Here is a 13,837-nt window from a genome sequence, read left to right on the forward strand (position 1 = left end):
CCATTCCCCACGAGTGAGGACTTGTCTCTTGAGTATGGGTTCTCACCTTTTGATCTCAAGTCTTGGTACCAGGCAACCATGGCTCGCTCAGGCTTGGAGTTCTTGACCCCTGTTCTTGCATGATGATACATAGGACAGGCTGTGCCTACTTAATCTGTTCCTCTCTGTATTCCTGGGATGCTAGGGATTGCAGACCCTTGGGTCTGTATTCTCTGCTTCACTCATGGGAACTGTATCATCATCTACACCTCCAAACTCCCTGCTGGGGTGTCTTTTGGAAAACCTCAGACTTCTGTGTCCAGTGCCTGATTTCAAAGCTTTTGAACTGCGTCGACCTTTGGAGTCAGATCTGGCCCAAACACCTCTTAGATATAAATCCAAACGGGCACTCCCTGGCACCTTATAACCCAGTATTTTATGGGGCCTTTGGAACATTCTGCCAATGATTTGATAGAAGGAAGGAGATACCCTATTTCCAAACTTTTTCTTATCTCTGCTCCACGCTGTCTGTTCTTTTCTCTTGCCTCCTCTCTTGCTTGCTTCTCTTCCTCCTGTCTGCCTCGCTCTCTCTCAAGTACCCACTCCAACAAGGCCTTTCACTCTTTCGTGTTTCCACACCCCCAATAAACCTCTTACACTAATGCTGTTGGGTGCAACATGTTTGCTTAGTGGCAAGTCCCACTGAAAGGTAACCACCTCACACCGGGACCCTACCCACCTGCTCCACCCCCGACAGATCAGCTCACTTCACCTGCAACAAATTTGCTTTCTTGTTCACTGATGGCTTTGCCTTCCATTCAGTACCAACACTTGGGTCTCTGGTGTATCCACCTCTGACCATTCCCCTGGATGTGAGACTTCACTGCTATAATGGTCTATTACTTGTGTTTTAGTAAAGCTTGGCTGAAGATCAGTACAAAGCAGCCACACTTATCAGCCATATAGGCCAGGCAGTGATGGCACGTACCTTTAATCCCAGCAGCCACACTAGTGAGCCATAGGGACAGGTCTCACTCTCAGTCTCAAATTGAGGATTTGTGGAGGCAGTATCACCCATTTTCGGTCTGAGGTTGTGTGGGAGCCCATAGAAGTGGGCTCTTCCATTCCCTGGAGGTCAGAGTTCAGAACTAGTCTTGCTCCTTCAATGTTACTGACAAGAGATTTAATTTAAAGGGTGGCTATTAACAGGTTATTGTGACCTATGGTGTGGTTACTTGGTATTTGGGTATTAAGATGGTAATCATTTTGTTTGTCCCCTGTATTGTGATTTAAAAAAAGCTGTGCAGTAGTGGTGCAGACCTTTAAACCAGCACTTGGGAGACAGATGCAGGTAGATCTCTGTGAGTTAGAGGCCAGCCTGGTCTACAAAGCGAGTTCCACGGCAGGCTCCAAAGCTACCCAGAGAAACTTTGTCTCAAAAACAAAAAGACCAAAAACAAATAAAAAATAAAGTTTTTTGCTTTCTTTCCCTTTTTTGGATTGGGGTACTTAAAAGTCTTAAGAAACAAGCAAGAGGGCTGGAGAGATGGCTCAGTGGTTAAGAGCTTTGCCTGCTCTTCCAAAGGTACTGAGTTCAATTCCCAGCAACCACATGTGCTTACAACCATCTGTAATGAGATTTGGTGCCTTCTTCTGGCCTGCAGGGATACATGCAGGCAGAACACTGAAGACATAATAAAGAAATAGATCCTAAAAAGAAAAAAAGAAACAAACACAAGCGCATTCAGTATACAATGGATTGCCCTCTGGATACTATCCTATGTCTGTACTTCTTTTGTATCTGCGTATTCTACCTAATATTTCTAATCCACATGCCCCTACAAGGAATGTACAAACTTGAACCTATCAAGGCTGGACCCCGACAGATGTTGCCCCAATATGTGGCTATGATAAGGTAGAGGTAAGAGCCAGTGGCTGATTGCTTTGCTTCTCTGATCTTCAGGTTGAGCAACAATACCTGTCTCTGGGTCTTTATCATTTGTGCTACACCTCTCTCTCTCTCTCTCTCTCTCTCTCTCTCTCTCTCTCTCTCTCTCTCTCTCTCGCTCTCTCTCTCGCTCTCTCTCTCGCTCTCTCTCTCGCTCTCTCTCTCGCTCTCGCGCTCTCTCGCTCTCTCGGCAGGGCTTCTCCTATAGCTATGAAGCAAGTCCTGGTCTTGTAGACCAGGCTGGCCTCAAATTCACAGGGATCCGTCTGCCTCTACCTCTGGAGTGCCGGGATTAAATGCTTGCGCTGCCACCACCACCCGACTACTCCTTATTATGGTAAGCAAAAGGGAGGAATGTTAGTATTCAGGCATCTGTATTAGCCTGCCCTTGGGGTCCTGACAGGGTTTGTCCTCAGCTGCAGCCACTAAGAGCACCTCCTGTGCATATTTGCTTCATTCCCCTTTAAAAAGGTAGGCCTTGCCTACCTCCCAGCTCTCTTCTCTCTCTTTCCCTCCTTCCTTCCTTCCTTCCTTCCCTCCCTCCCTCCCTCCCTTCTTCTCTCTCCCTCCCGCCACTCTTGTCCTCTGGGACCAGTCTCTGTTCCCTTCTTTCTCTTCTTACAATAAACCTCCCATGTAAAGCCCTGTTGTATGGTATGGCTCATTTCCCATCGATTTTTAAATAAACACCACCACCTGTTTTGTTTTATTTTATTTATTATTGATTCAGACAGGGTCTTGTGGCTTTCATGGCCTTGAACCTGCTACACACAGGAATACGACTTTGAACTTCTGATTTTTCTGTCCCTACTTCCCAAGTGCAAGGATTATTGGGAAGTACCATTATGCTGGGTTTATGTAATGCTGGGGATTGAACTCTACTATCTACAGCTCCAGTCTGATAGTCCCATTTTACGACAACATTCCTGTCCAGCAACATTCTAACACATATAAGTGTAGTCTCTTGCAGATGTCCACTGGCTGCACTCTAGGTGGGTCTTTCTACCCTGATGATTCTTGAATTATGGTCATTTCCCTCCCAATCAGATAACTCCTGTCCTACTGTGAACAGCTTTAGGCTACTCCTCATTGAGGATTCACCCTCTCTGAGACTGATTGATACTCTTCCTGTGAGGGATGATGGCACCAAAAACATGGGACCTGGGACAAGAGGATGATATGATCCTACACAACAGGACTAAAGGAGAAACTGGGAAATGTCAGGGGACTAAGCCAGGGGTAGGTACAGAAATCCCACAACTTGATCTAGCCCCTTCCTGAGATAAGACTGTACTAACTATTATTCTCTTAACAGACTGGAGATAACAGGAATTCTGATAGGGAAAGGAAAACCACAACCCAAGACTTCTTTATCTTTTCCCCTCTAAAACTCTCAGGAAATCACTATTTGATTGCCTTCACAATGGGCAGAAATAGACCCTCAGACAAGACAAAAAAAATGATTTTGTTAGGAAGCATGGTCTCAGTAACTTCTGCGTGCTGTGAAAAACAGATGCCTTAGCTGGTGCACTCCTTTAATCCCAGCACTCAGGAGGCAGAGGCAGGTGGATATCTGAGTTGAGGACAGCCTGGTTTACACAATGAGTTCCAGGACAGCCTGGGCTATGAAGAGAGACACAAAGATGCCTCAGGAGAATCTCAGTAACAATGCCATCCTTCAACTGGCCCAATTCTTTAAGAAGATGGAAATGATCTAATCTTCTTTATGGTCAACTTTCTTTTATTCTTAAGGCTAGCTTAACACAAATGTTAGCCAGATCCTGCTCCTTTGAAATCAGGAGACCTAGCTCTATAACCCCATCACCTGAGTTCTCTGTCCTTCAAAGCCTGCATATCCCTGGCTGACTACGATGGCACACACCTTTAACCCCAACATTTAGTAGATAGAGGCAGGTGGATCTCTGTGAGTCTGAGGTCAGTCTGGTCTACAAAGCAAGTTCTAGGATAGCCAAGGCTGTTAAACAAAGAAACCTTGTCTTGAAAAAACAAAACAAAACCCCCATATATCCCAACGGGTCTGCCCTGTTTCCCTCCCCCCCAACCCATCATATCCCAGAGAAACTCAAGAAGTTCAACCTCACCACACTTCAAGGACAGAACTGAGGATTATGTCTCTCTTACACTCTTATGAACACTTTCCTAATAGCCAAAGAAATAAATAATTGGAGGGCAGGATGGCTTATGTGCAACAAGAACTTGAAACTAGCTCCCCAATTTAAACACTGATGAGTCCTGGGACTACCCTCTCCAGGATCCAGAATACCAGTCCAACTTAAGGAGCCCCAGGTACCTTTATAAGATGGTACACCTGAACTTCCCAGTGGATATAGAAACCTGGCATTTCATGTTGCCCCTTTCTCCGGGTCTCTAGTCACAGAAAGCAGCCATTTTTTTTTTCATAGACAAATTGGGCTAGCTCCTGAGATGTATTCTGCCTTTCGATGAGGAAACCTTCTTTTCCAATACGCATTTCTCATTTTGCCTTCCCATTGGGGCAGAAATAGTCTCTCAGCATGGAGTGGTACTTATCCTGTTTCTGACAGGATATCTCTATCTGCTGGTGGAAGACAATGTAGACCTTTTAGTACAGACTGGATGGGGAAACTATAGGTCAGGCCACAACTACTTCACCAGTCCTGATAGACCTAAAAAGATCCCCTTTAGGAACAAAACAAGTGGCAAAACTTGACGGTCTAACCTCTAGGTAAGGATGAACACCAAAAAAGCTGCTGTATTCAAGGTGGGCACCTGGGAGTTAGGGATGGGGGTAAATGTGACAGCTGGGCCACCTGAAAGGCTAAGCATTCAAGATTAATCCCCTATGATGGGTGTGACTGTATTGGTATTCTTCCAGATACTACCTGATAGCACTACAGCTATAAAACACACTGGCTTTGGAAGTAAATGAAAAGAGAAACACCATATAGGCAACGAAGGTAGTGAAAAAAATATGCCAGAGCTTTACCTGAAGGAGAAGTTCTTGTAGCTGAGCCCGCTTCTGCTTTATCCGTTCTATCCGCCTCTGCTTCTCTATCTTTAAGACATGATATTAAAAGCAACAAACAAAGATTTACTTTTATTTTTTGAGTGTTTTACTTCCATGTATGTCATGTTAATCTGATGTCTGGTATTTTTGGAGGCCAGAAGGTGGCACTGGATCCCCTGGAGTTACAGATGGTTCTGAGCCACCATGTGGGTGTCAGGAACTGAACCCTGGTCCTCTACAAGAGCAGCAAGTGCTCTTAGCTACCAAGCCATCACTCCAGCCCCCAAACAAATCTTTAAAATGAAGTTATACTTTCATCCATTGTTGTATTTTGAGATAGGGTCTCCCTATGTAGCCCAGGCTAGGATCAAGACCCAAGTTCCCCTTGAGTCTACCTCTCAAGTGCTACATATATTGCTGTATGACATCACATCCAGTTGGCTTTCTTCTTTGACACATCATGTAAAACACCTTTTCTTGTCTGCTCCAAAAAATTATTTCCCGTTTGCTCCTGATCTACTCTGGTCTACACTAAGAGTTCCTTTCCACAGTGATAACAACCATCACAGCATTTTCAATACTTGAGACTCACATGGACATCTGTGTGATACTGCTGTAAGGATAAAAGCTAAGCCCCCATCTGCAGTTATGCCCACATCCAACCAGGCTAAGCTACACCTGACTCTTTCGCTAACAGGCCTCTCTGATCTCACTGTCACTACTTAACTCAGATTATACCTAATCTTTCCTTTTCTGTACCATATTCCTCCCCTTATACCAGGTATTTTTTTATTTAAAAAAATTTTTTTGAGACATACTGTTGCTATATATCCCAGACATTACAGGATCTTGTGGTCATCCTGCCTCTATCTTCCAAGTGCTGGGATTAGAGGTGACACTGCTGGACCCAGGATTTTATATCTATCTATCTATCTATCTATCTATCTATCTATCTATCTATCTATCTATCTATCTATCTATCTATACATCTATCTATACATCTATCTATACATCTATCTATACATCTATCTATCTAGATTGATAGATTGATATTTATTGAGCTCTACATTTTTCTCTGCTCCCCTCCCCCTACTCAGGAAGAAGAAAAAGGAAGAAATTTCAACTGTAGGATATAAAAACACTATTGAAGAATGTGGCTTTTTTTGTCATTCTCAAGAACAATAATAGTATTTCTTATTTCTAGGTGGGGATTGAGTACAAGAGTACTGAGTAAAATCTGAAATCAACTATAATTATCTCCTAGAGCCACTGTTCACCTCAGCTCATATTATTCATGGTCTTAACAGTAAAATTATAACAAACCAATTAGTAATAGTGTCAGAAACATACCCATTTAGGGAAATTTTTCTATAGTGCCTAAAGTTAACCAAGTTAAAAATATTTTTTTAACATTATTCCAAAATTAGTGGAGGCCACATTAAAATGCTGTCACTTACTGACGGTAGAGTCAAAGGTAAACTTAACTTCCATAGTTATACGTAGGATATTGAATAAGAAACACACCACCAGCTTGAGCTGTTTGGAAGCACAGATTTATCTTGCATCAAAATAACTAATCAGGTAAAATTAGATCTATTAGATGACCTACCAAAAATTTATTGGCAGGTACTTTAAATTAGAATAAAGATCTTATCTAAGAAACAACACATATGAAATCCATTCATTTAATTTTACAGTTGTTGTTGTTTTGTGTTGAATTTTTGTTGTAAGTCTGCTTTGAGACAGGGTATGTACTCAGGCTAGCCTTGAATTCTATGATGGAGATGACCCTGATCCTTGCTTAATCTTCTCCCTACTTCCAAGAGCTGGGGCTACAGGGATGCACCATCATCACCTTCATGCCCAGAACACTCACTGACATTTTATTGCTCAGTTTCATGATTTGTAACTGCACATTACATCTCCAAAACTGTTCCAATTCAACATTCTCCACAGAATCTTAAAGTAATGATGCAAACATAAACAACTAGGAATATTTTAGTATTGCATGACTATATTTCTATATATGGAGAATAAACAAACAAAAACTCTACTATCCGACAGTACTTCCTACTCACCTCCAGGTTCTGACACTCCTGAGCAGAATTGGTAGGCAAGCCAATCCACTTGATTTCTTTTTTTTCCTTTGAAATTATGTTCATTGCCATTAGCACATTTAAAGCATCATAAACTCTTCGTCTAATGTTCTTCTGATCATAAGCCTGCTAAAAATATCTTTATTAAGTGATAATTTTAAGGGTTATCTTTCACATGCTTCTGCTGTTGATGACACTATTTCCCAACTGCTGAAAAAATTGTGTCCAACAAAAATGTCTTCAAAATTCAATATGTAACAAAGACACTTTAAACATTTTTATGCATTCATTTATTTTTACGTGTGTGTGTGTGTGTTGGAAGACACAAACCACAAACTCTGGCCATGGTGTCCAGGTAGAGTTCAGAGAGCCACTTGTGGAAGTCCAATCTCTTCTTCCAGCAGAGAATTCTGTCTGACTCGTTCATCAGGCCTGGCAGCAAAGTGCCTCTGTTGTTGAGCTGTCTTCCCAGCTCTCAGGACACTCTTTGCTTCCTTACTTTCTAGTAGTTCTGAGGATTGATCCCAAGACCTCTTTGTGCTAAGCAATTGCTCTCACGGGGTTCCCCTATCTCTAACTCTGAAAATACCTTAACACAGAATCACCTGAAACAAACATACTACCACCAGACTGACACTAAAAAATACTAAGGTGGGAGAAAGATTTTTTAAAATGGAAGCTTCGAAATGTAGAAAATATAAATATATGGCCAAATCTCAGCTACATAAAAACAATTATGGAATCCAGAATATATAAAAATTAAAATCCATGACGAATATATATATATAAAAGGGTAAAGTATTAAAAGTGCCTGCATTATTAGGAAGAATTTCATACTCTTGGATCCTCATCACCCACGTAAGAGTCAAGTGCAGTAGACATGCATCTGTAACTACAGTACAAGGGTGGTGAAGGCACGTGGATCCTGGGTGCTTACTGGCCTCCCAGTTAGTCAATCACTAAGCTTCAGGTTCAGTGAGAAACCTAGGCTCCAGGTGAGTATGCCAGGAATGTACCATACATCTTCAATACCAGCACTTGGGAGTCAGAAGCAAATGGTTCTCTGTGAGTTCCAAGCCAGTCAGAGATGTAAACTGAGACCCTGTCTATAAATACATACAATACATACATACATAAATAAGGTGGTGAGTGACAGATACTCATGTTAACCTGGCAACTGCACATTCATGCATATTAGCCTCTACACACATGCATACAACACAGACAACATACACATATGCACATGCATATCAAAGATAATGTCTATGTAAAATTGTGCTGCTTACAGTGTGGTTCATGGAACAGTGCTGACTAGCTGTTTTCAGTCTGTAATAAGAACAGGAACTTGTCGCAAGATATATCTATACTCTAGCACACTGATTGGTTCAAGTAACCTTTTCCTTTCTTTTGGTAATAAGAATTTATTGAATAAATACATTTATATTGATTGTATAATGAGGTTTTTAATCTTATTGTAGATAAGAACTTCTGCGTGTGGAGTTTTTTATTTGTTGATTTTTGAAGACAAGATTTCTCTTCCTGGAACTCACTCTGTAGACCAGGCTGGCCTCTACTTAGAGATCTGCCTGCCTCTGCCTGATGACAGGAAGTTTTTAAGACAAAATTGAATCAATTAAATTTCATGATAATAAAGGAGAGTGGGGAACACTGAATCCATCTAAATATAAAATGAATTCTAAATCAATATAAAATGTAAATTATGCAACTGAATTTTATTTTGTTTTTTGGACATGGGGGGGGGCTCACTATGTAGCCCAGGTTAGCCTTTTACTTACTATATACTGCAAGTTGGCTTCAAAATTGTTGATTTTTTTCCTGCTTCAATCTCCCAAGTACAAGGCTCCAAAATTATTGGGGGGCTAACAACATGGACCAGCGGGGTAAAGCATTTCCCAGATAAGCATGATAACCTGAGTTCAGTCTAGAGCCCAGGTGAAGGTAAGGAGGGAACAGACTCAACAGTGTTCTCTGACTTGGCATAAATGTTATGGCATGCATGTGCCCACATACATCATACATGCAAACATCAAATATTAAAAATATTCAAAATACATCTGTTCAAATAAAAGAGTATTTCTAAAGCAAACCAAAAATTTACAATAGAAATCTCCTTAACATAAAATAGGAAGCACTCGATTGAATGATTCCCTAGCTTCCTCAGAGATACCACTCAGACTCATAGGTAAACTGAATTATGTACTAGAGTCTGTATGAAATTCATGATTCACCTACCGAATCGGCTGCCAGATGGTTGTTTGAATTGGTAAACTCAGATACCAGTTCATCAGCGACTTCATTGTATGATGTCGTGCCTTTCCGCTGAACTTTCTCACACACTTTCATTGAGAAATGTCTCAAGCCTTTCCCATTTTTATCACCTTTTTTGCTTCGTTTACTAGAAAAGAAAAAAATTCACGAAAAATTGATATTCCATTATAATTAAAGAGACTTCCTCTACAAAACTATGCAAAAATAAAACCAGAAAGACAATCGTTTAGTTTCCATGTTTTAGTTAGTTTCAAATGAAGAAAATTTAAATTGAATCGAGGGAATGTTTTCAAATTTAATTTTCATCTTAAAAGCTCACAATATACAGAGTGCTTTTTTATGTCGTCCATTTAGTAAGCAAGTACTGAAAAATTACTGTCATGTCAGTCATTTTGAGACACTAGAAATAAATTTGTGAAAGATTACAACTCTATCTTCTAGAGATAATATCTTAATTAATATTTATCTTTTCTTTGACATTAAAACGATCACTGTCAGTTCTTAGCCATTAAGATTTGAGGGGTCAGTTTAGTTCAAATAATATGTGGGCATCAAATATATGTAAGAACTGTTTTAGGGACCAGAAGTATAAAAATTTAGGTGAAATTCTTTTCCTCAATAAGCCTTAGAACATGAGGATGAAACACATTCACAAAGTGGACAATTCCAAAGGTAAAAGTGTCAGGACACAGTTACTCAGCAATGTCCTGTGGAAAGATGGACAGTTATTTTAATGTATAGGAAGATGGCTTGCGGGGACAGTCATAAGCAGTGAGTAAAGGTAAAAGGAAGGAAATGAGGTGCTTTAGTCAGGAGAAGCAGCAAGGAATACAGGATGGCAAAAACAGCAGGGGGTCCCCATATAGACCTCAAGGTGAGCAATGACAAACATGGGAAAACAGGCTTAAACACAAAGCAAACAAATTTTGACTTCATCTCATCATGTTTACCAGCAAAATCTGACTCACTAATAAATTATTTACATGTTCCAAAAAAAAAAAAAAAGACTCGACACGCTCTTTTCAAAAGAATGAGACAAGAAAATGATATCTATTTTCTTCCCCCACATTCCTGTGATGGTGGTCAACTTGACTATATCCTTGACTATATCTAGAATCAACTAAAACCCAAGATGTTAGGTTTCTTTAATTTGTATTTCTTGAAACAGGGTCTCACTGTGTATCTCTGGCTAGCCTGAAACTCACTACATACACAAGGCTAGCTTTAAATCTCCTTAATCAGACTGAAACAAGAAGATCTACCTTAAATCTCAGCTACACCTTCTGGTGACAGCCTAAGGATGGAAGAAGGAAACTGCTTTTTGCCTGCTTGCCCTTGCTCTGACCGCTGCTGAGGTATTCCTTTAACAGTACTAGAATTCAACTCCTTCAGGATTTCAACACCAAAGGCCAATGGCAGCTCTTCAGGATTCCAGCACCAGATGCTGGTGACATCAAGGGAATGCTGAGACATTAAGCCTAATGCACTACTGAATAGTTATCAACTTCTTGGCTTTTTCCATTGTGACACAGCCATTGTTGGAATACACAGACCACACCTTGTAAGCCAGTCTAAATTGCCTTTTAGTGCTGTTAATGTGTGGGTGTGTGTTCCATTCTGTTAGTTCTGTTCCTTGAGAGAACCCTGACTAATACAATTAGGGAAGAATCATAAATGCATCCTCAGAGCACAGGCACAGAAGTACTGAAACGCAATGAAATTTCTAACTGATTTGAGTTGCACAGTGAGATACTGATGTAGGCAAAAACTACTGTGTTAAAGTTAAAGGTGAATTTTATGGGGAAAAGGAAGGGAAAGAAAAACCAGCTAAGAAGCTATTGCAATAGCTGAGGTGATGACCTGAAGCTGGGTCAATGGTAGAATACATGACAGACAGAACTGCAAACACGGAAAGACTAGAATCAGTAGAACTAAGCATCTGATTGATATGAAAAGAAAGGAACAGAAAAACAGAAAATCTTAATTGAGCGTTTAAATAGTAGTAGGTACACTCTGAGGGGCTACTGAGATGTTTCAACAGGTAAAGGTACTTGCTTCCAAGTCTAATGACTCAAGTTGGACCTGGAACTCATACAATGGAGGGAAAGAATTGATTCCATTAAGTTGTTCTCTGACCTTCATATGCATTCATTGGCAGCCACATGTACACCAACACTGATAAATACACAATAAATACATGTGATTTTTAAAATGTTAGGTGGCGTGGGAAGTCCTTCTATCTATGCATCGCTTTTATCTGTTTTGGCTAGTGTCTTAGCAGAATAGGGCAAGGCAGGAATTCTAAGCAGATAGAGGAAGAGTCAGGGAGAAGCCATGTGTCAGTCCCGCTGGAGCCTGTCAAAACTTGGTAGTGGTAATGCAAACCTTGACCTTGTGGTAATGCACAGATTAACGGAGATGGGTTAGTTTAGTATATAAAAGCAAGCTAAAAATATGCTTAAGCTATTGGCCAAACAGTATTGCAAACAATATAGTTTCTGAGTGATTATTTTGGAGCCGAGCAGCCATGAATGAACTAACAACATTCCACCAACAGTTAGGGGCTAGAGAGATACCTCAGCAGTTAAAAACACATACTACTCTTACAGAGGACCAGAGTTTGGTTTCCAGCATCCACATCAGGCAGTTTACAACCACCTTTAACTCTAGATCCAGGAGATTCAATGCTTTCTCTGCCCTCCAAGGGTACCTGTATGTATATATGTATGTCTCTCTCACTCGCACACACATACAATCAAGTAATCTTAAAACAAAAACCTCTTTAACTGCCAAGCATGGTGATGCAAACCTATAATACTAGTACTTGGAAGGCTCAAAAAAGAAAAACAAAAAACACAAACAAAAATCAACAACAAAATGTAACTTCCACCAAAACTAATTTCATTAAGTAGCAAATGTGTATGTGGCTAGGCTAAAGAGTCGGTTCAGTAGTTAAGATCCCTTGATGATCTCTTGCAGAGGACCTGGTTTAGTTTCCAACATCTACATGGTGGTTTGGTTTCCAACATCTACATGGTGGCTCACAAGCATTTGTAGCTCCAACACTAGGAGATCTGATGTCTTCTTGCCTCCTTGGACATTGAATGCATGTGGTACATACATATATATGCAGGCAAAATACTCATATGTATAAAAATAAATCTAAGATTTTAATAAGTTTTTGTGGATACACACACACACACACTCCTATTCAACACACTTAGAACACTAGTAAGTCAGGGTTTATCTATGTTGGTTTTACAGAAATGACTGTGATAATTTATATTGCCATGGGTAGCCCAGGAGCATTCTGGGTGCTTCATATCCTTGTAAAAGTCAATAGTGTCTTTTTTCCTAATGGCTATTGAGTAGATATAAAGCAGTACTGTTCACTTGTTTTGTTCATTAACTATATTTGTTGATGGAATAAGAGATTCTATTACTTTGTTTTTTTCAGTTGAAAACAGGGTCTCACATTAGCCCATATAGGTTTATAATTTCCTATGTAGTGGAGGATGTTGTAAAAACCATTACTAAGGCTTTATTTATTAAAAGAACAATTATCATATTATAGAAGTCAATGGACAACTATATTTTAATATAGTGTAATACTAATATGAAACCTACCTAGTATAGTGGCTTGCATGACCTTTTGAACTTAGGCTAATAAAATGGCTCTAAACCAATAGATCCTTTCTTTCTTCCCCTAGTGCTGGTCATAAAAGTAGGACTAATGAATGTTACATAAGCGCTCTTCCACTGATAGTCTTTAATGCCAGAGGTAACTGACTAGAGAGATATTTATACGTGTTGAGAGAGACCACAGTAATTCTGTTATACAAAAGGAGAACCACTATACTAATATTTTAAGAAAAGACGATCTCATACCCTAAAAAGTGTTTAAAAAAATACCCAACAATTGTTGAAAAGTTTGGGCTTGTTAGGAAACTATGGAGTATTTACTTTGGAAGAACATTTTCGTTCAGAAAAGGAGGGAGGGGCCTAATGACTAATGTCATGGGATATCTACTGAAACTTTGCAAAGAAGTGAATGGAAGGCTGGGCGGTGGTGGTGACGTCTTTAATCCCAGCATTTAGGAGGCAGAGACAGGCGGATCTCTGTGAGTTGAGGCCTGCCTGGTCTACAGAGCAAGTTCCAGAACAGGTTCCAAACAATGTCTCAAAACTCCCTCCTCCTGCCCCCAAAAAAGTGAATTAGAAAGCTCAGTGCAGAATGAAATAATGGCAGAAACTGTATGAAGTTAAAAGTTATACAAAGGAGCCCCCCTTTTCGTTGTAGAATATGAAACAAAAGACACTTATACTCACCTTTCTGAAAAATCAGAGTCTATAAATTCTCTAGCCCGTTTTCTATCACTAAAAAGACAAAAAGATAGCTTAAGGATAGCACATAACACAACTCTGTTTCTTAAATTAACTTATTATAGCTTGACTCATTCTACTCTGAATGTACACATGAGAAAACTTAATTTTTACCATGGGATAAAGACAGGAAAA

General features: G+C 40.0%; 1 protein-coding gene across 19 annotated transcripts in view; it reads right to left on the reverse strand.

Annotated features, from left to right (window-relative positions):
• Window positions 1–13,837, reverse strand: part of Tfdp2 (transcription factor Dp-2) — a 118,813-nt gene that overhangs the window by 19,231 nt on the left and 85,745 nt on the right. For 10 of the 19 annotated variants that reach the window (XM_075964962.1, XM_075964951.1, XM_075964945.1 and 7 more), the window contains 4 exons: window positions 13,649–13,696; window positions 9,284–9,446; window positions 7,013–7,159; window positions 4,914–4,982 (listed from right to left, as the gene is read on the reverse strand). In XM_075964962.1, coding sequence (XP_075821077.1) covers window positions 4,914–4,982; window positions 7,013–7,159; window positions 9,284–9,446; window positions 13,649–13,696 — 427 coding nt within the window. The remainder of the gene's footprint in view (window positions 1–4,913; window positions 4,983–7,012; window positions 7,160–9,283; window positions 9,447–13,648; window positions 13,697–13,837) is intronic. The other 9 variants (XM_075964956.1, XM_075964957.1, XM_075964958.1 and 6 more) reach the window with 3 other exon arrangements.

This window comes from Microtus pennsylvanicus, chromosome 3 (assembly GCF_037038515.1).
Source record: "Microtus pennsylvanicus isolate mMicPen1 chromosome 3, mMicPen1.hap1, whole genome shotgun sequence".
Classification (NCBI taxonomy): Eukaryota; Metazoa; Chordata; class Mammalia; order Rodentia; family Cricetidae; genus Microtus; species Microtus pennsylvanicus.